Genomic DNA, 21,401 nt, shown 5'->3' on the forward strand with positions numbered 1-21,401 from the left:
GAGCATGAATTATTAAGTAAATCAACATATACATATTAAAGCATTATAGTTGACCCAAAATAATACAGAATGAACGCAATGTCGATCATGGAATTCCACACAGATAAATTTCATACAGTTATAGCACTTGCGCAATTTCATACAAAAAATAGTCACACAATGCCTTATCAATAAGTCACGCAATGATCTATCAACAAGTTACGCAATGCTAAGAACAACTAAACTAATCACGCACATATTAAGTGATGCCATGCCTGAACCATATTCACGCAATGACCTATCAACTAGTCATGCAATGACATGTCAACCAATCACACAATGTTAAACCCTAAACGCAGTGCCTAATGCAATCACGCACACCCTAAGTGACACCATGCCAAAATCCAATCATGCATAAGGTGTCAACCACGTACGCAAGCCCTTAGTCACTCAATACCTAAACCCTAAACCCAATTCCTATCAAAGGGTGATAATGCATACATATCAACTAGTCACGCATGCCCTATCACTTATTGACCCAAAAACAACCAACAATACCAACTTCATGTTTATATTCAACAATTTCAAACAACAAGAATATCAATATGAATAAGCAATATGCATACGTTTATGCTCAAAAATCATAAATGAAAAATATGAAGAATAATAATAGCCCTAAAAACATTTGACCACATAGTTCAAAATAAAATAAAAATATATTATACCTTTCTCCGTGTAATGTGAACTTCCTCTCATTGCTTAATATGTGAACTACCTTTATGCGAATAATAATCACTCCAAAATGCTTCCACCATTGCGAGAAATGCTTGAAAGTTGAACTGGTAAGGAATGCTTTTGATAGTATTCTATGTATGGAAATGTACGGTCTATCGATGAGAACTAAGGAGTTACACACTTTATAAACATACTTGACCCATTAATAGGTTTCATGTTGAGGAGCGGAGCCAAACACAATTTCATTAAGGATAATTTTTTTTTAATTTTAATTCTCTTAGCTAAAAATAGTTAAAATTATGGAGATGTCTATTTTCAAAAATGTCTTATGCGTAGAGCCCATTTATAAAAAAAACTTCTTTAAAAAACTTATTTAACAAAATTATGAAGTTGATACAAAAAGTACATGTACCTTAAAGTTAGTTTTCATTACTTTCAAATACATAAACATGTAATAAGTTTACTTATTACTATTTTTTAAAAAATAATACTCAAAATGTTAATTTTGTAAAAATAATTATTAATTATTTTTGTTTTTAATTTTTATTTAAAAAATAAATTCAACTTAGTAAAATCAAGACATAATACTTTAAAAAATTTATAGATTATTTTTAAAAAATTCAAATAAATCTATGTATTTTTATTTTGGAGTAAATATGTTTTTATGATTAACGATTAATTAACTGTCATAAATTAAAATGTCACTTATCATTTTTATATCATGTGAAAGTTACAAAATGACATGTAACATCATGTCATTATATCACATAAAAAACATATCATGTCAATATCTATTATAATATGCTAGTATATCACATGATATGAAAATACTAAGTAAATTATTAGTAACAAAGATTTATTTAGTTCCAAATAAATAAGAATTTATTAGAATTTTCGTGAATAGTTTGACTTTTTTTGAAATATTATACTTAAAATCAGTTAATTAAGTTTTTAAATTAAAATGAAAAAACTTTAGGACAGAATTACCTAACCTTAAAAAAAGAAAAAGAAAAAGAAAGAAGAATTGACTTGATCTTTTCTGTTTTTTCAACCATTTAACTTTGACGTTTAAAAGTCGTAGTTTGTTCTTCCATATGCACATTTGCCACTTTGAAGTCGCATTCGCTTCTTCGCTCTTTCCCTTGAAAGGCTTCAACCTCTCCCGTCCCCCGTCCCCCGTCCCTCTTAGCAAAAATCCCCCGCCTCTTCAACGCTTTCTTCTTTGCTTCCAGCGTCAAGTTAAGTAAGCTTATACAGAAATTTAAAGACCATAAAATGGAACAACGGATGGCTGGACTGGGTGCAGGAATCATTTAGTGGCTGCTTCCCTTCATCCAATCCTTATGCTGAAGCAAACAGGACAAAAATGGTGTTCAAAAACAAGCTCTTCTTTTCCTCTTCAAAGAAATCGGATTCTGATGGATCCAATAGCCCTCGATCCACTTCCAATTCCCCGATCCGATCCGACAAGAAAAAACCCAAAGCTTCAACCTCAAAGCCTGACTCCCAGCAGATCCCCAATTCCACCTCCCCTTTCAGTCCCGTAGCTTGCAAGCAAACCCAAGTCAAAGATGGACTCAGACGCTTGAACCTCACAGCCAAAGAACCCCAACCCCAAACCCCAGCTGCCAAGCCCTCTTCTTCTACCTCCAAGAAGCCCGATGCCAAGGACGGGCCCTCCTCTGTGTCGCCAATTCTCGCCTCTTCCTTGGGGTTGAATAGGATAAAAACCCGGTCCGGCCCCTTGCCGCAGGAGAGCTTTTTCAGTTTCAGAGGGGAGAAAAGTGCGGCGGCTTCTGTGCTTGGAGCCAGTAACTTGTCCAGGCCTGGAGGTTCAAGTAGCATTGGTGGCGATGGTAGTTCGGGGAAATCGGGTTCTGGGAAGAAGGACGGTTTGAATCAGAGGTTGTTGCAAGAGAGTTCACTTGATAATGCGAGCAATTCGGATAGTATGTCGACTGGGAGTGGTGGTGGTGGGTGGCACTCAAGAGAGCAGAGTCCTAGTGTGCAGGGGAAGTCTCGGTTGCAGAATGGGGAATCATCCTCCGAAGCTGGTACTGCTCTTACTTTGATTTATTACTGTTTCTTGTATAATTGTTATTGTTTCGATTATGCCATTGATGATTTTTAATGGCAGAGCTGTTGCTTTATAGTAATAGATTCTTATTTTTGGTTACCCTCTATTCTGGGACTTAATTTTGGATTTCCCTGTTCAATGACTAGTTGGTGGATAGAATGCTGGAAACAGTTTGTTTATTCCACATCAATTGTTTAGCTCTGAGCTGTTCTTGCATTGATCAAATAGGTGTAGCTAGGAGGCGAGGCAGAATGAAAAGGAAGCTTAACTTTAACACAAACATAATGCATATTTATTGAGCCTTATTAAACTTTGTAAGAGGCATGAGGTTTAAGAATTTTACTCTCTAGCACAGATGAAATTGCTAAAAGCAAATAGTGTGAAGTTCTAAACCCCCATCTCTCTCTCCTGTCTTCTTTTTGGCATTGGGAAGAGAGGGGTGATTTGTGTGGTTTGAGACATAAAAGGTGCTTTCAAGTGGGTTATCCTTTCCACAGGGTTTGATAGTAGTCTCTGATCTGACATACAATATGTGGTGATAAAGGACACCGAGTGGATCAGATTATAAGATTTACTTTTACCATACTTATGCATTTTTCTTGGACAATTAGCAGTTGCTGTGTTGCAGAGAGTTGGAGTTTAAATATTAGGTAAATAACCCCCACCCTCTTGGGGTTTGACCATAATTCACTTGGGGTCCATTAGTATTGGAAATGGACACTCTGCCTTAGAACCCCAAACGCTGTTAATGGATTTTATAAAATGATTAAAATGCCATATCTCTATTCTTTCCCTTGCCTTCATGTGATTTTGAGCTTGCAGTCTGACAGCTGCTCCCCTAGCTGTCACGTACTGCTTGCTCCTATCCCATCTCAATCTTTTCTTTCTATATGAAAACAGACAATTGATTCTTTTATATCACTTACAGATTAGTTGACATTTCATTCACCCAGAGAATCATTGAAATATACTTAAGGCTCTTGCTGTAAAAAAAAAAAAAGGCAACTATTGCTATACAAGAAACACTCTCTTATCTATGCTCAGATTTAGTAAGTGCAGGATAATATATCAGGTGAACAAGTTAGAGTTCCGGGTTTACATGATTAATGAAGTAGGCAGGATGGTTTTGTAGTACCAAAAGGAACTGTTCTGACTAAGATAACAGAGCTACCTTTCAAGGGAAAAAGTTTGCTCCACTAGTATAAACAATGAACTGCAACCAATGACAATACAATTCCAACAATGAAAAAGCTAAGGAACACTTTCGCTATTGTATCTCATCCCTCGGTTTCAGATAGTGAATAAGATTTAGAAAGCATGTTAGAGAGCTTGGCTTGAAAAGCAAATCCAGCCTTTGGTATTTATTTTTTTCATCTAACCATGATGATGTTATTGCATTAGTTGCTCCACCTCCTATGAAACCTCCTCCTCTGCCACGTCTAATTATCACCTGGAAAACAGCATCTCATGTCTGTGGCATATCACTTCCAGATAATGTTGGTGAGATCATTTTCCATGTGTTTGACTCCAATTCGTGATGGGCATTCAAGCTCAGATGAGTTTGTTAGAGTTTTGCTTAAAAGAGAAAGGGATGTTCCTCAACCTGTAAAGTCAGGAATCTTGGGACTTTTATCTTGTTGCTGGAACTTTTCAAATAATAGCTCCATTGGGCGGGTGATCTCATAATCTATCTCCACGTATAGGATTTCCATCAATTGAGAAGCTTCTGATATCTTTTTGAAAGGTTGAACCTGTTATCAGTGAACTTCCATTGCAGCTATGGAATGTGCTTTTGAGTAGAAACTGGGAAAATGGCTGTTGGTCAACTTATCCAGACAAGAGAGGATGAGGAGGTAACACCACTAGAGGAGTCTATGGTGGCAGCAGACTGGACAAGTTTCCTCTGGTGCTTATAAGTGGAAGAGGCAGAACCTTCAAGCTCTCTCTACAACGGTGACAGGTTGGACAAGTTTCCTCTGGATCTCGTAGAGTGGGTTAGGACCCAAACATTTATCAATAATTTTGACTGAAATTTTGTTCCAAGGAACTTTTATATTTAGACCTCTTATTAAAAAAAAGTGGAAGTAGCGGAACCTTCAAGCTAGAGGAGTTAGGGAGAGAGAGACTGAGAGACCATGTTTTTGCTTTTGCCTGGTTATTGAGTTAGAGAGCGATTTCACTCAGTGTGATTCTGATTACAGGTTGTTTCTTTGATGCTAGAAGGGTAAAATAGGTACAAAATTCATGCTACATCATTAAGTAAATGGAAACTCAAATGGTGGAGTATGACAAGATTTATGTGTCTGCAACATATTGTTTTGGGGCGAAGAGTCCATTTTCAATATTAATGGACCGAAAGTGAATTATGATCAAACCCAAAGTGAGTGGGGGTAATTTACCCTTAATGTTTTATGTAATGAAAATATCTATATTCAAGTTTTTGTTAATTATATTTAAAAAAAATCAAAATTGTGCTATTAGGTGCAGCTGATGGATTCCAAATGGAAAGGTATGTGATTTCAAAAATGATTTCTGTGAAGTATCATTTCGCTCATCAGTTAATACTCAGATATTTGCTGAGGGAAACAGTTCTTTAAATTTGAAAATGAATTTGTGAAAGTGCATGATATGGTCAGTTCTGATCACACTGGCTAGATATATCATGTTGAATGAAGAAATGTGGTACCTGTCATCCTATTGATCGAATTTTTAGATTTTTTTGGAGTCTGATAGGCCTTTTAACTTTGTCTCTGCTTGCTGCGTCTAAACAGGAGTTTCTCTAAGATTTCATATTTGTCTTGAATTCTGGACAAATCATCTTGAAAAGTGAAAAGCTCAAAAAGTAGAAAGGCCAATTGTGGATGGGTGATTAGTAGAAGTAAAGATGAGGGATGAGTGATAAAAGTTTGGAGAACCATGGATGTTTCCCGCAGATGCCGATATGCTTGTGATGCTTGTTATTCTGTAGCTTAACATGGCATATTTTTTCCTTTTCTTTTGCTGGTTTCCCCCTTCTTTTTTTCCAGGTTTATGTATGTTTGGTAACCAAACTGTTTCGAAGAAGGTGATAAAATTTTTTTGGATATGAGTCGTAATTTTTCTTTTTCTCTTATTGCTCTGTCCTAATTGTTAGTTATTAGAAATGCTATTCATGCTTCTTATGTAAAATACTTTTTTGAGTATTTACTGTCACAGCCCCATCATAACTTATCTGAACTAAGTATGGACTCTGAAATGATCTATAAAGTTGTGGCTGCTAAGCTTATAACTTGGTTTAAAAAGTGTCAAGGCTATTCTATTTACCATCTTCTTCCTTTCTAATGTCATAAACAAAGATCGCACTGCTTTACATATGAATTGCATGTCTGATGTTGATGTAGGATGCTTATGCATTTGTTTGAGCTGCAAAATTTCTCTCCAATTCTCCATCCTTTCTGTTTTAACTAGGATAGAATTGTCTATTTTAGAAGACTTGTAGGGTATAAACTACTGTTTTTTTTTTTGGAATTCTGGTTAATTTGGAAATGGTTCAATTTCCTGAAGGCTTGCTGGTAATTGTTATGTTTTTTCTCTCAAAAGTTGCTTTGCTTCCTTGAATACTGTTACCAGGGCAAAACGAGTCATCATGCGGCCATTCTGGAGGCTTAAAAAGTTCAGATTTTTGTACGCCAGAGGTACAATAGCATTTTCATTGATCTTCTCCTAGCTGTTAATTATTACTTCGTAACTGCCCTTTATTGGCATTTTTAGCATTAAACTTGTGCTGGTGTTACTGATTATATGAATATTTGCCTTCCCAGACTTCATATGATTGTGAAAATCCAAAGGAGTCTGAATCGCCCCGTTTCCAAGCTATTCTTCGTGTTACAAGTGGGCCTCGAAAGAGGTTTCCTGCTGATATTAAGAGCTTTTCCCATGAATTAAATTCCAAAGGTGTACGACCCTTTCCACTTTGGAAACCTCGACGATTAAACAACTTGGAGGTACTCTAATCCTATATCTTGTGACCTATTTTCTTGTTGTTATGTGTTCCTAATTAGATTTCTGTTTTGTGCAGGAGATCTTGGTTGCGATTCGGGCAAAATTTGACAAAGCAAAGGAGGAAGTGAACGCTGATCTGGCTATTTTTGCCGCAGATCTTGTTGGAATTCTTGAAAAAAATGCTGAAAGTCATCCCGAGTGGCAGGAAACTATTGAGGATTTGCTGGTTCTGGCTCGAAGCTGTGCTATGACACCACCTGGAGAGTTTTGGCTTCAGTGTGAAGGCATTGTTCAGGAGTTAGATGATAAGCGTCAAGAACTTCCTCCAGGCACGCTTAAGCAGCTTTATACCAAGATGCTTTTCATTCTCACAAGGTGTACAAGATTGTTGCAGTTCCACAAAGAAAGTGGGTTGGCTGAAGATGAACCTGTGATACAACTTCGCCAATCTAGAATTCTGCATCCTGTAGATAAGAGAACTTCTTCAGGTGTCCTAAGAGAAGCAAAAAGTCTGAGTGCATCAAAGGTGTCAAAGTCGTCAAAGGCAGCTTCGTCTAAGAAAGCTTATAGTCAGGAGCAGCATGCCTTGGATTGGAAGAGGGACCATGTTGTACTGCCAGGAGGTTTAATTGCTCCTACTGATGACACTCCAAAGAACTTGGAGTCTCCTGCAAGCAGAGACAGGATAGCTTCTTGGAAGAAACTCCCATCTCCTGCCAAAAAAGGTCCAAAGGAAGTCATTGCTTCCAAGGAGCAGAATGATAATAAGATTGAAACCTTGAAAAGGAGAGGAGCTTCCGATGTAGATCTGGCTGCTATGAAGCTTCAGGAGCTTCCTCCTGCAAAAGAATCACAAGAACATTCTTCTAAGCATCAACACAAAGTTTCTTGGGGTTACTGGGGAGATCAACCAAATGTTTCTGAAGAAAGTTCTATAATATGCCGCATTTGCGAGGAGGAGGTGGCCACCTCGAATGTGGAAGATCACTCAAGAATATGTGCAGTAGCTGATCGATGTGATCAGAAGGGCTTAAGTGTTGATGAACGTCTTGTAAGAATTGCTGAAACGCTGGAGAAGATGACAGACTCCTTTGCTAATAAGGACATCCAACACGTTGGGAGCCCAGATGGTGCTAAAGTATCAAATTCAAGTGTGACTGAAGAATCTGATGTTCTATCTCCTAAACTAAGTGATTGGTCCAGGAGAGGTTCAGAAGACATGCTTGATTGTTTTCCTGAAGCGGATAATTCAGTTTTTATGGATGACCTTAAGGGTTTGCCTTCCATGTCGTGTAAAACTCGCTTTGGTCCTAAGTCTGATCAAGGAATGACAACATCATCTGCAGGAAGCATGACTCCTAGATCTCCTTTATTGACACCAAGGACTAGTCAGATAGACTTGTTATTGTCAGGCAAGGGTGCTTTTTCTGAGCAAGAGGATCTTCCACAGGTATTATTTTGCCCAGTTTTCAATTCTGAAAGACTTGTCTGCTTTTAGAGCTGTTGAATTACATGCTTTGATTGCTATGTACTTTTATATGGCCAATACAACTGGTATGCTTTTTTATGTTTACTTTTACCAATTTATAGTTTTTCCTTGACCTTTCCTCCATGCCCAGCATTCCTCCTCTCCTTGTTCTATTCTTCTTTTTGGTTGTTTACGTTAAATTTAATCATATGAAAGGCATAGTTGTTGCCTTTGTTGTAAGTCAACTGGAATTTATTTCAATTCAGTTGTTGTCAATAGAAGGCTGCTATGTACCTGCAGTAGATTGCTAATAGTACTCATACAGATAGTTTAGACAGTAGGAGCCAGTTTATACGGTGCAGATGCATTATTTATCTGCTTTGAAGAGTATGGGTTTTGTCGTCCTAAGTTGTTGCTTGTTAAAATCTAGCTGGCAGCGGTGTATATTGGTTTTACTATGGCAGTATTAAGTCTTAATTTCTTTTGGATCATGCAGATGAATGAACTAGCTGATATTGCAAGATGTGTAGCAAATACGCCATTGGTTGATGATCATTCCATGCCATTTTTACTATCTTTTCTTGAGGAGTTGAGACTTGTCATAGACCGCAGAAAATTTGATGCACTTACAGTAGAAACATTTGGGGCGCGTATTGAGAAGCTGATTAGGTCAGTATGTTGCTCCTGGTTATTTTTAAGATTATAAAGTATGCAGTAGATACACTAAGGAAAGTAAATTTTAGCTTATGATGAAAACTTTGCTGAACAATCTTGTGGAAAGAATTTGAACTTTGAGTAAAAGGTTCTTATTGAGTTTGTTGTTCTTTTCTTATTTAGTAATCAATTTTAAAATGTAGGGAGAAGTATTTGCAGCTTTGTGAGCTAGTGGATGATGAAAAGGTTGATATAACAAGTACTGTCATTGATGAGGATGCTCCTTTAGAGGATGATGTGGTTCGTAGTTTGAGAACTAGCCCTAATCATTCATCTAGGGACCGTACCACCATAGATGATTTTGAGATAATAAAACCAATTAGTCGTGGAGCATTTGGGCGTGTTTTCTTAGCTAAAAAGAGAACAACAGGGGATCTTTTTGCAATAAAGGTACCTGAGTTTGATTTTCTTTCCCTAAACTCTTTTTCCTTAATGAATATAATATTTTTTTAAATTATTTCTAAAATCAGTTTATGTTACTCTCTTAATCCTTTTTTATGAAGCAGTAGTGTATTAATCTTTTAGATGCTTATCATTGGTTTGTTTCATATTTGTTGGTTCTTATGGTGTTTACATCATGTGAAAGTGTAATTACTTAAAAGGTAACTTTAGTGTTATGATGCTATCAGGGCACTTTTCCTTTCTTAGAAACTTTTCATTTCTTTCATTCCTGAATGTATATCAAGAGATTTTACCAAATTTGGTAACTCTCTATGGAACTGTGATCTGGATCAGCCAAAAATGTGTTCTAGCGAATCAAGTTGGGAAGAGATTTATGCTTCAAGAACTTGATTTTTAGTAAATCGTTTTATAAAAACTGCTAAGTCAAGTTGCATTCTTCTCTTTAAGTGTGCATTATTTATATACTACCTATTGAATTAAGTTTCTGGGTACCCCTGGTATTTCAAAATCTTGAGGTCAATTTGTCCAATTTTTTCCATTTTCTGTGCCCATTTCTGCCATTTTAAGTATTTGTTTATCTTAGTTTTTTTGTTTGTCAGAGAAAGAGACAGAGGGAGAGAAAAAGAAAGAAGAGAGAGGAAGAAGAAAAAAATTAAAATTATTCTTCCCTCCTTTTTCCGATATTTGCTTAAATAGATCATAATTTATATTAATTTGAAAGAAACACCAACTATAACATTGGAGTGATCAATGTGTATTTTAAAGATAAAAATAAGGCAAAGAAAAGAGAAAGAATAAGAAAAAATGCAAAAAAAGGGTTTTGGGCTTCTTTTTTTTTTTTCGGTGCATTGTGTGTTTAGTAAGCAAACATGATTTTGGACCTTTTAGTGGATGAATGTGTTGGATCTTTTTCTTAGTTTATCCTTTTTCTCCTCCATTTTTTATTTTTCTTGCCTTTTTTTTCTTAAATGTTTTCCAAAAAACAGTTATGATTTAATATTATTTTAGAAAAAAGTATATTATCAAGTGTACACATTGGGTCTATCAATTTGTATATTTTTAAAGTTGAGTAAAAAGGTTCTAAGTTTTTGGGTAAAAGAAAGAAAAAGATAAGGCAGAAAGAACAGAAAATTAAATAAAAATAAATGAAAAAAATTGGGAAAATTGTTTTATTCAATTTTTTTCTCATTTTTCATTTCCCTTTGTTTCTTCTTTTTTAATTATATATTTTCTCTAGAAAAGGTTATAATCTAAAGTAATCGGCGCAAAAATACCAAATATAAAAATTCATAGAAATATTTTTAAAATGAGAAAAAAAAAAAAAAGCAAAGCCCAGGGAAATTTTTTAGTTTAATTTTATTTTAAATTTCCTGCTTTCTCTCTTGATTTGCTTTGTTGAAGCCTTTTTACCTAATTTCTATATCCTGTTCTTAAGGAGGGCTGTGTTTTATATTTTAATACTGTATGAGTTAGCATATAAGTCTCGTTTGTGTTAAAGGCATATCTTGCTTTCGTTTTATTGTGACATCCCTCTAAATTTTCTCGTATCATGTTTGGGTTCCTCATATCAGTTTCATTGTTCTCTGTAGTTAGCTTGTCGCTGAGAGATGAAGGGGAATCAATTTTTTGAATTAAAAACATGTTTATGCTGTTTGGTACAGGTTCTAAAGAAGGCAGATATGATTCGCAAGAATGCAGTTGAAAGTATATTGGCAGAGCGTGATATTTTGATTTCAGTTCGCAACCCATTTGTGGTGAGCGGGTCTAGTTTGCAAAGAATTTACCTTCCTTGAGAACTTGTTTTCATACTATTAAATTAATGTGCTGTATCAGGTTCGATTCTTCTATTCATTCACTTGCCGTGAGAACTTGTATCTTGTGATGGAGTATTTAAATGGAGGAGATTTGTATTCGTTATTGAGAAATTTAGGCTGCTTGGACGAAGAGGTTGCTCGTGTATACATAGCGGAAGTTGTAAGTTTTGGTTTAATATTTTCCTTATAAATATCTTGGGTTATATTAGTAGAATTCTCTTTCTTTGTTATGTAAAGTATATATTTGTATATACATATTCTTACAGGTGCTTGCCTTGGAATATTTACATTCTCTCCATGTGGTTCATCGTGATTTGAAGCCTGATAATTTGTTAATTGCACATGATGGTCATATCAAGGTAACAGTTAATATGACCTTCCTTGATTCCCTTCTTTTGCCAGATATTAGGAGATATACATTGCTTGATTATTGTTAGTCTGTTGTTTTTGGAAGTTCAAACTGCACAGTTATTTACAGTTGTAATCTTTTTTCTTTTGGATGGAAGCAAAATATCATCTTTCTATTTATTACTTAATGAGAGTCGTAATGCAAAATATCTTCTATTGTTTTGTCATAATTTATGAAATTTATTGAGATCACAATGGCAAGATGAGGTGTGTGTTTTACAGTATTGGCTGAGTAGGGAAAAAAACTCATCATGTTAAAATGTGAGATGTTATTGAGTGGTCAAGGGAATACCTACATATGCCTACAAGATGATAGTTTGTTAAGCAAATGAGTGTACCTTAACAGGAATGTGGCATCAAGATTACTTCTTTGGTATTAAATTTTGGACCTTTCATTTTTTTTTTAATATCCCCTTTTAAACTTATAGTAAAATTTTCCATTTGAGCAGTTGACAGATTTTGGGCTTTCAAAGGTTGGTCTCATCAACAGCACTGATGACTTATCTGGTCCAGCAGTTAGCGGAACATCTCTACTTGATGATGAGCAGCCTCAATTATCTGCATCTGAGCATCAGCAAGAGAGGCGGAAGAAACGTTCTGCTGTGGGTACACCCGACTATCTGGCACCAGAGATTCTTTTGGGAACAGGACATGGTTTGTATAGCCCTTTTTAATTTAAGGTGCTTTAATTATCTTTTCATCATCTGTTTGTCTTAAAGGTCAAGTTAGATTAAAATTTGGTCAATCTGAAAAGCATATGCCCCTAGAGCTTAAGCAACTTGGATCCAAATTTTTTAGTTAAATAATAGATTTTGTGATTGATATCTTGGTTATAAATAGCTCAAAACTTATTGGTTGCTGATTAATGTCTACGTCTTTGTTTCTACCTGATAAGCTTATGCATTTCAAAACTTATTGGTTGCTGATTAATATTTGAAAGCAGTAAGTTCACTGTAACATTCAATTTTCCTCAGGTGCAACGGCGGATTGGTGGTCTGTGGGTGTCATTTTGTTTGAACTGATTGTTGGCATTCCACCATTCAATGCAGAGCATCCACAGGTTATATCTTGATTCTATGCGTTCTAGTTCTTCTTAGTACTGATTGTTCTGCTTCCTTTGACTATTTCTTGTTATGCATTTTATTTCTCTTCAACACGTGCTTTTTTTTTTTTTTTCTGTACTCTTATTCTGTTGGTCTATTATTTGAAGTATATCAACTTTTTTTTTCCCAGATGATTGTTTGAGATTTATAGTGCTCTCAATATATGAATGTGGGGTTACACTGTTAGATTATAGTTATCTTTCCTACTTTGTACTTTTAGATCTCTATATCTCCTCTTCTCTTTATTCAGTTCTTAAATTTTAATTTCCACCTAATGATGAGTTTCTTTTAATCCAGATTGCATTGAAAACGAGGTGTTGGAAAACTGAAACTATTTCTAAATTAATGACTGGAGTTGTTGTTAGGTGTCTGGTTGATGCTTTTCAATAAGGATAGGAAATCAATCATATCTTTGACTAACACCCAATCACCATGCTCAGTGCTATTACGTTTATAATTTTGTTGTGTTAATGGGTGAATTGGAAGACATAAGCCTTGTATCAATTGATGGGTATGATTTCTGAGTTTGGGGCCAGATTTTACTTTCTTGGCAGGGATAGAAACTGCCAAGGCAATAATAGAAATATGTTGAAAACATAATATAATGTTGGGCTTTTCTTGCACCTTGGACAATTATAGGTTATATGTATTGTTTGACTTAGTTAAAACTGCACAGTTATCGTGGTGCATTTACTCACTTTCCAGTTAGTTTTGCTACTCTGTACTCTTGGCCTAGCAGGAAACTTGCTAATCTTTTTATTTGTTCAAAATACGTGGATACTTTAATATTGATGTTGCGCTATGGGTTTCATTTTCTTTTCTGTTTTTGAGAAAATTCTAAAGTCAAATTTAATTAGTAGGTGGCATGGTGCATTGCTATATATAACAATAAGGTTCACCCCTTATAGTTCATTTGAATCTTATTTTACCTGGATGTAGCTGTTAAAATTCTTTAAAGAATGTTTTCTTTTTAAACTTTTTTCTTTAAAATGCTGCTAAAATTGTTGGTGTGCCATATATCTCATTCTTACATTACTTTCTTCCACATTTTGGTTTTAGACAATATTTGATAATATTCTCAACCGTAAAATACCTTGGCCACGGGTATCTGAAGAAATGAGCCTGGAAGCAAAAGATCTAATTGATCGGTAAGAAATTTGTTTGTTTTTTTATGTGGTATTGGTATTTCAAGAGAATTTTATGCATGTTGAAATAAATGACAGTTGTAATGAAAAGAATGAGTCCAAGTAGTTTCATATAACATTATTTCATGGGCATAACGTTGTTATGTTGTCTATGACAGCATTTTCTGGTGCATGAATGGTTTGCAAAGAGAGCTGTACTTTATTTGCTTTATGGCTTTACTAAAAGAGAGGTTTCAGTCCTGTAGACTGATAAAATAAAGCTGTGAACAATGTTGAGAAAATATAAATCTTATTATGATAACAATGTGTGTGCGCAGATGTGTATAGATGCATCCCCGTATGTTTGGAATTGTTGCTTTCATGTTTGTGATGGGGACATATCTACATTACAGAAGATATGTACTTGTGTCGTGTTCGATTCTTCATGTCTGTGACTGATGCAGTGAAATACTGCTGCGTCATCTTAATTTTTGCTATTGCTATCGCACATGATATTTGATGAAACCTTTATTCTGTATTCCTCTATAATTTTGCTTTTCTAGAAGTTTCTACGTTCTGCATTTTGAAGACCATCTATAGATTCCATTGGTATCTTTATAAACTGACCATACGCTAGATATTATGTTCCTATGATCGATTTTACAGTCTTTAATAACTTCATATGTTAAGGACCTTGTGTGTTTAACACCATTAATGCTCTTTTTCTTTTAAAAAAGAAAACTTTTAATTTTTTGAGTTTTGCTGGGCCTTGCGTTTGGCAACATGAATTCCTTAACTTTGTAAATATTTTCTCAATAAAATAAACTGCATCAAGATGTTTTAACCAAGGGTTCTTCAAGGTCACTAGTATCAAGCTTAAATGTGTTTTAGGAGTCTCTTAGTTTAATGCTCTTTTCATTTGAGTATTTTTCTTGCTTCAAGTGCCTCGCTTTCGACTCAAAAGTTGCTTAATATATTCAATTTCCAGACTCTTGACAGAAGATCCCCATCAGAGACTTGGAGCCAGAGGAGCATCAGAGGTGATATTGGTTCTTAATATGAGTACAAGTTTTGGGTTTTTTCCTTTTTTTTATATCTTTGGGTATATGGTTTTCATAATTGCCTTAAATGTTTGAATTACTAATGATAAAATTGTAATACAGGTGAAGCAGCATGTATTCTTCAAAGATATCAATTGGGACACCCTTGCGAGGCAAAAGGTGTGAATGTCTTTCCATCAATTATGAATTCTGCACTATCTAACTTTTTTAAAGAGTCTTATATTTACTCAACCATGCTTTTGCACATTTTACAGGCTGCTTTTGTTCCCACTTCAGAGAGTGCACTTGATACCAGTTACTTTACAAGTCGCTACTCATGGAATACTTCAGATGACCATGCATATCCTGGTAGTGAGTTTGATGATTCCAGTGATGCTGACAGCTTAAGCGGCAGTAGTAGTTGCCTGAGCAACCGCCAAGATGAAGTGGTATCTTAACCCCAGAAATTTGCAGTTTCCTAAATGATGATTATCTATGATATGTGGTGTTGACTTTCTGTTGAACAAAAATGAAACAGGGAGATGAATGTGGAGGCCTGGCTGAATTTGAGTCTGGTTCATCTGTCAATTATTCTTTCAGTAATTTCTCATTTAAGGTATTCTTTTACCTAGTAAGAATGCATCAGGAATTTTTGTTTTGGTTTGGATTTAAGTGCTTTAGTTGCTTTTAATTGTTGCTAGCATGGCACTTAGAGACAGATTTTAGTTTTTTGATTTTATTTTTAAGTTTTCAAATTCCTTTCTTTCTATTTATTTTTTGTCCTATTGATGTTGCCTTCCTCCAGCATTTTGTCATATGTATACTTATACATGCCCACATAAAGTATAGTGGGCTTGTTAAAAATGTTCATCTTGGCCTCCATATGAAGGACAGTTTGCGACATTCTTAATAGATAAATATAGTAAGCAACAATGTATCATGTTCTGCAATACGCTGTTATTATTGTAGTTATGATTGATTTAAAGCTGTATGGTGGTTTGTGTCAATTTACAACTTAGCCGCATCAATTTGATGGTCATTGTGCTTCTCCTCTGGACTGTAATATTTTTGTATTTAGTTTTTCTTGATCAAGTTTTGTTGCTATTTCCTGACTCTCTTTTTCATTGTGGTTGTTAGAATCTCTCCCAGCTTGCATCAATTAATTACGACCTGCTTTCTAAAGGTTGGAAGGATGATCATCCAGCAAATTCTAATGCATAGGACGCTCCTCTTCTTTGTGAGAGCTTGGTTTTTTGACATTAGATTGATTTGGCATATTTAAGGAGCCTCATCACCTGTGTTGTTTGTATACCCTGTACATGTATGTCATTTGAAGTCTCTACAACTTGTGTTTTCTTTGAATAAATATATTGTACCGTAAAGTAAGTTGATATGGTGTTTTCACCCTTGCAGAGATAGAAGAAAACTTGGGATTCAAACTGCTTCGGGATGTGCCTTTTTATAGGTAACAAGTCTACACTCTGGGATTTCAAATTTACTGTGCAGCTGCTCAGATCCTGAGGACCTTAGTGTACCCTAAATTTACATGCCACAGTGTTGGTTTCTGGTGTTTTGGCCAGTGGTGTAATTTGTGATTTTTTATTGATGTGTTTTTTTCTGCATAGTCTTGAGAGCAATGAAAACACATCCCTTATGATCAATTCAAAAGTGTTTTTTGGCTGTTTTAAGAATGGTCCAATGCTTCCAAGAAGTTATAATTGTGCCTTGGCAGGTTGGAAAATGGGAGTTGTAATCACTACATAACATTAGATGGCCTTAAATTTTGCATTTAATATTTGGCTCTCAAAAGTTTTGCCATTATACCTGTTCTATTGAGTCACAGCATTAGGCCATTGTATAAGTTGTAAGATTGTACTTTTTAGTCAAATATCTGATGGAATGAAATATAAATTGCTTCTGTTGTTGCAATTACCACCTCTATTTATTTGCATAGTCTCTTGTCACTCATCTCTCTTTGCAAAGCATTGACCTTTTCCAGTTGGTAAGGTAGGCACATTAAGATGGTTTTACAGTTTGATTTTAAGTTAGTTATTAGCATATGAAGTTCTTACTGTATATAGAAATTTATATAGCATGTGGATACAGGAATTGTTTTTTTTTTTTCACTAAATAACTCGTACCTAAATTGACTCAAACTCGAAAGGTTCGAAATAGAATCGAATGAGTTGATAAGTTAATCCGAACTTTAATTTATTTTAATTTTATTTAAAAGTAATAAATATGACCCAAATGATCATTTTATTATTTACTTTAAAAGCCAATAAAAATATAAAAGCACATTTTTCTTTCTCTTTATTTCTAACTTGTATATAATATTGGTTAATTACAAGATCTTTATTCTGTGATGAAAGCAGGTGTAAGAAAATAGATTCTCTTTGCTATTATCGTTAAATTTAATTTTTGCAATCATACTCATATATATGTAGAATTGGATTAGGCTAATTATTCAATCAAATTTAATACGATTTGAATAAAACGGTTCGGTTTAATTGGTTTATTGAATCTATTGTTTAAAAAGTTTAATCTAATTTATTTATTTGATCGGTTTTCGATTTTAAAATTTTCAGCTAAGTGAGGATAAATGTTATGTTTTCTTTATATTTAGATTATTTGTATATTTTATAATTATAGATGAAATTTATAAATTTTAATATTGTACTTTACAAAAAAAAAGTGATAAAATTTTGATCCTTTTGATTCAAAATCGAATTGATTGAACCAATTCGATGTTTGATCGGTTTGATTTTTTGCTATGCTTGACCGATTCAAGTTGATTTTTTAAAAATATTTAATCAATTTGATATTTAAGTACGACAATGAAATCGGCCAAATTATGTAAAATATTGATATTGAATTATTTGGCTCTTAGTTCCACCAACCGCGGTCTATGTAAAGTTTCAAATAAATGAGATACTTATTCACATTAATTGAAAGTATTGTCTTTTTTCGAAATATATACATATTTATATATATATATTTAACCGTTAAGATTTTACAGCTGTCAAAATAATATAATCAGACATGTTGGATTAACTTACAATTTGACATGCATAATTTATATAAATAGGGTATCTAATCCAATGACTGGATCAGGAAAATATATTAATCCTATTTTTATAAAAATGAAAAAAAAAAAAAAGAAGACATAAAGTGGATACTAGTTTGCATCTCAACGTCCACTGGATGGTCCAGCCCAGCCTTACCAATTAGCCGAAAGCCTTGCACCCTCTCTCTATCATGCAGATTTATGTTTGAAATTGCTCAACTCATTGATGGAAATTAACATAATAAATAAGCTGAATTTTCAATTTAGTCCTCAAACTATATCAGCATTTTGGACTTAAAATCTCTCTCTCTATTATTATTTGCACAAAATAAATCTCTCTTCTTTAAAAAATTATTAATCTTGATTCAATCGTTAATATTGTTAGAGTTCTTGCTAAATATGTTGATGTGGTATTTGTTTATTTTGATCGATGTTGACGGAATTGATGAGGTTATGTTGATTATGTTGACTTATGCTGAAATGATTATGATGTAATATTTTTTATGATGATGTAATATTAGTTGTGTTGACATGATGTTGATTAGAAATTATTTTTTTATTTTTATTTGTTAATAATTTTGAAAATTAAAAATATTGTTATTGTTATTAAATTCCTAAAAAATATGAAATGGAAATCATTTTTTTATTTTATTAAAAATTCAAAAATTAAAAATTAAAAAACCAAAATTAACTTTTTATGGAAATATCTTAAAGTAAATAGATAATTTTTTTATTTTTTTAAAAATTATGAAACATTCAAAAGGAAGCAATATTTTTTAAATTTTAAAAAAATCCTGAAAATAAAAAAGAATACTTTTATTTTTCCAAAAATTTTAAATATATTTTTTATTTTCATAATTTAATAAAAATAAAAAATATTTCTTTTCTTTTCTTTTCAGAATTTTTAAACAATTTAAACTTATTTTCTAATTTTTAAAATTTCTAAAAATAAAAAACCTTCCTATGCTTTTTTTAAATTTAAAATTATTTCTGTTTTTTAAATTTCAAGTGATAAACATTATTTTTTGGTTTTCTTTAAATTTTTTAGAATTTTATAAAATAAATAATTTTCTTAATCTTTCAGAATTTTTAAAATTAAAAATTTAGTTGGTTATTTTAGATTTTATTAAAAAATACAAAATTATTCCATATTTATTTTTTAGAATTTATAAAAAATATTTATATTTTAAATAAAAATATAAATTATTCTATTTTATAATATTTTTAAATTTAAAATTTTAAAAAATTAAAATTTATTTTTAATCAATTCCACCTTGACATCAACCAACGTGATAAACGCCACATCGAATATCAATTAACATAGTTAACATTATGTCAGCATATTTAATGAAAAAATCTTAACGAGATTAACAATTAAACCGATATTAACAATGTTTGAAAGTTGACACAGATGATGATAATAATAAAAGGACTAAATATAACAATTTGGTATTTTATTTGTAGAAGACATACATATAAGTTTGTGTAAAGTAAGATGGATTCAATTCGTTTACCAAAAATTGAATACAACATTAACTAAAATGCAAGATAAAATACTTTCGGTGTTGTGGCTACAACCTGACCTACTAAAACAACACTAACTCCATTATTTATCTGTCGTAACGTGCGGGTCCAGAAACCCGACCGTTAGATGTGAGAAAATTTGGGGAGTTGCCACCAATCTTTTTTACCTAGGTACAATTGGTCACTTATTAAATTGGTTATGTTTGATGAAATCCTGAATTGATTTTAGATTCGTCGACAAAACGATGAACGGGTCTATGTATTTTATTTAGAGTTGGGTTCGGAGAGTACGCTTACGCACAAGGAAGGATTAGCATCCCTATGACGCCCGTTCCACAAATGGTACCATTTAATCATATATTATCTTACCCTGTTGATTTTATTTTTATATTTTCCTTAATTATTATTTATTTATTTTTATTTTTATTATATTTATTATTTTTTTATTTTTAATCTTTTATTTTATTGAAATATTTTATTGTGACGTACCCGGTGATGCAAATTGTGAAATGCATGGCATAAAATCCACTCATCATGCTGGTGGGATCCGAAGATATCCTTTTACCTAGAGAATTACCTGGAAGACTCACCTTCGCGAGTTTAACGAGTAAATCCCATCATCGGAATAATAGTTTGTGAGTGAAAAAACAGTGTTTTCATAAATGTAAATCCTAATACAGGTAAAAGCTTTTTATTAAAAATATTTCTTTGAACCCTCCCATCATACTAGTGGGATCCCTTAGGGAGTTTACTGGAGGAATTCGCCTTCGCAAGCTTCCTCGAAAAGTCCCATCATCGAAGTTAATACCAGTATACAGAATATATCTATATGCCATGACATTTAATAGTGCAACCATGGTACGTGATGCACTTGTAATTCTAATGTTTGTTCCTTCTTATGAGCATATATACTATGACTAAATATCTTATATTTACTTATTGTTCCATTTTTATTTCGTTATGTACTTTGCCATATAAGTGCTTATTTATTTTGCTGTATGAAATTTTCCAAAATCATATTTTTAGACCAAGTTTTTTTTTAATTTCATAATTGTTACTTATTTATATGTATATTATCCATTCTTTTTTTGTATTATTATTATTATTACCGAATTTCTTATTACCATTAATTCCTTATTTCTTTTGTTTGTATATTGTGATTAATTGGTCAGTAAGTATGTATAGTTTTTATTTATTTAAGATTAGGAACATCGCAATTCCAAATTAAGACCCTTCCATCGTACTGGTGGAGTCTTAATCAAAATCTTAACCTAAGGAAATTCACTTGGAATTGTGACTTCTTGTGTTCCGAATGGATATCTCATCATCGGTATTCTCGCCCCGTTAACAGGATAAACGTGGCATGCGATGACAAGATAAAATGATGATTTCTATATGAACGCATTTATTAATTTAGCTGGTTCGTAATTCATGCAACAATATGTTTAATAATTTAGGATGACTTATTACCTTGTTCATATATTTATTACCATTGATTATTATTTATTCTAATATATATCATTTTTTAACAATGATTATTTGAGTTAATGGGTATTGGAGCATAGAGTTCGGATTTATCCCGACGCTTCGGTGAAAATCCGTCTCAAACTCAGCACCTAAGAAATCCACTCGAAAAAGACAACTCTTTGCTTTTTTAAGTGAAATTCTATTATCGGGTCACTCAAAATAATGATTTCATTTTTTATAATAATTATATTTACATCATGTATTTTTTATTTATTATATACTTAATTTATTCTTATTAGATATATTTTCTCCTCTATTTATTTAATTCCTTTCTATGTGGTTATATGTTTTATTATTATTATCTTACTTGGTCTATTTTTTTATGACTCATGATATTTCAAAATTTTATCTTGTGCTTATAACACATATGTGTAAATATATTAAAAAAATGAAAACTATTGCATGATTTCTAAACAAAGGGAAAAATCATAAACATGC

At 33.1% G+C, this 21,401-nt stretch overlaps 1 protein-coding gene across 2 annotated transcripts; it reads left to right on the top strand.

Annotated features, from left to right (window-relative positions):
• Window positions 1,819-16,786, top strand: LOC18604387 (probable serine/threonine protein kinase IREH1). Of its 2 annotated transcripts, none has more exons than XM_018117908.1 (18): window positions 1,819-2,768; window positions 6,401-6,465; window positions 6,592-6,774; window positions 6,849-8,222; window positions 8,737-8,909; window positions 9,098-9,344; window positions 11,018-11,110; window positions 11,190-11,330; window positions 11,437-11,529; window positions 12,028-12,232; window positions 12,553-12,638; window positions 13,741-13,829; window positions 14,794-14,845; window positions 14,969-15,025; window positions 15,121-15,294; window positions 15,384-15,461; window positions 15,983-16,166; window positions 16,259-16,786. In XM_018117908.1, exons 1-17 carry the CDS (start codon window positions 2,081-2,083, stop codon window positions 16,064-16,066), a joined length of 3,882 nt encoding a protein of 1,293 aa, XP_017973397.1. In that variant the 5' UTR covers window positions 1,819-2,080; the 3' UTR covers window positions 16,067-16,166; window positions 16,259-16,786. The 2 variants fall into 2 exon arrangements, with proteins under 2 accessions (XP_017973397.1, XP_017973398.1); XM_018117909.1 differs by having other exon boundaries at window positions 15,121-15,291.

This window comes from Theobroma cacao, chromosome 3, assembly GCF_000208745.1.
Source record: "Theobroma cacao cultivar B97-61/B2 chromosome 3, Criollo_cocoa_genome_V2, whole genome shotgun sequence".
In the NCBI taxonomy this organism is placed as follows: Eukaryota; Viridiplantae; Streptophyta; class Magnoliopsida; order Malvales; family Malvaceae; genus Theobroma; species Theobroma cacao.

Bases quoted from the DNA above. Each gene is read 5' to 3' on its own strand.
- LOC18604387 (XM_018117908.1), top strand. From the start codon at position 2,081: ATGGTGTTCAAAAACAAGCTCTTCTTTTCCTCTTCAAAGAAATCGGAT. The intron at 2,769-6,400 runs GTACTGCTCTTA...TACTGTTACCAG, and splicing joins GGAATCATCCTCCGAAGCTG to GGCAAAACGAGTCATCATGC. The intron at 9,345-11,017 runs GTACCTGAGTTT...TGTTTGGTACAG, and splicing joins GGGATCTTTTTGCAATAAAG to GTTCTAAAGAAGGCAGATAT.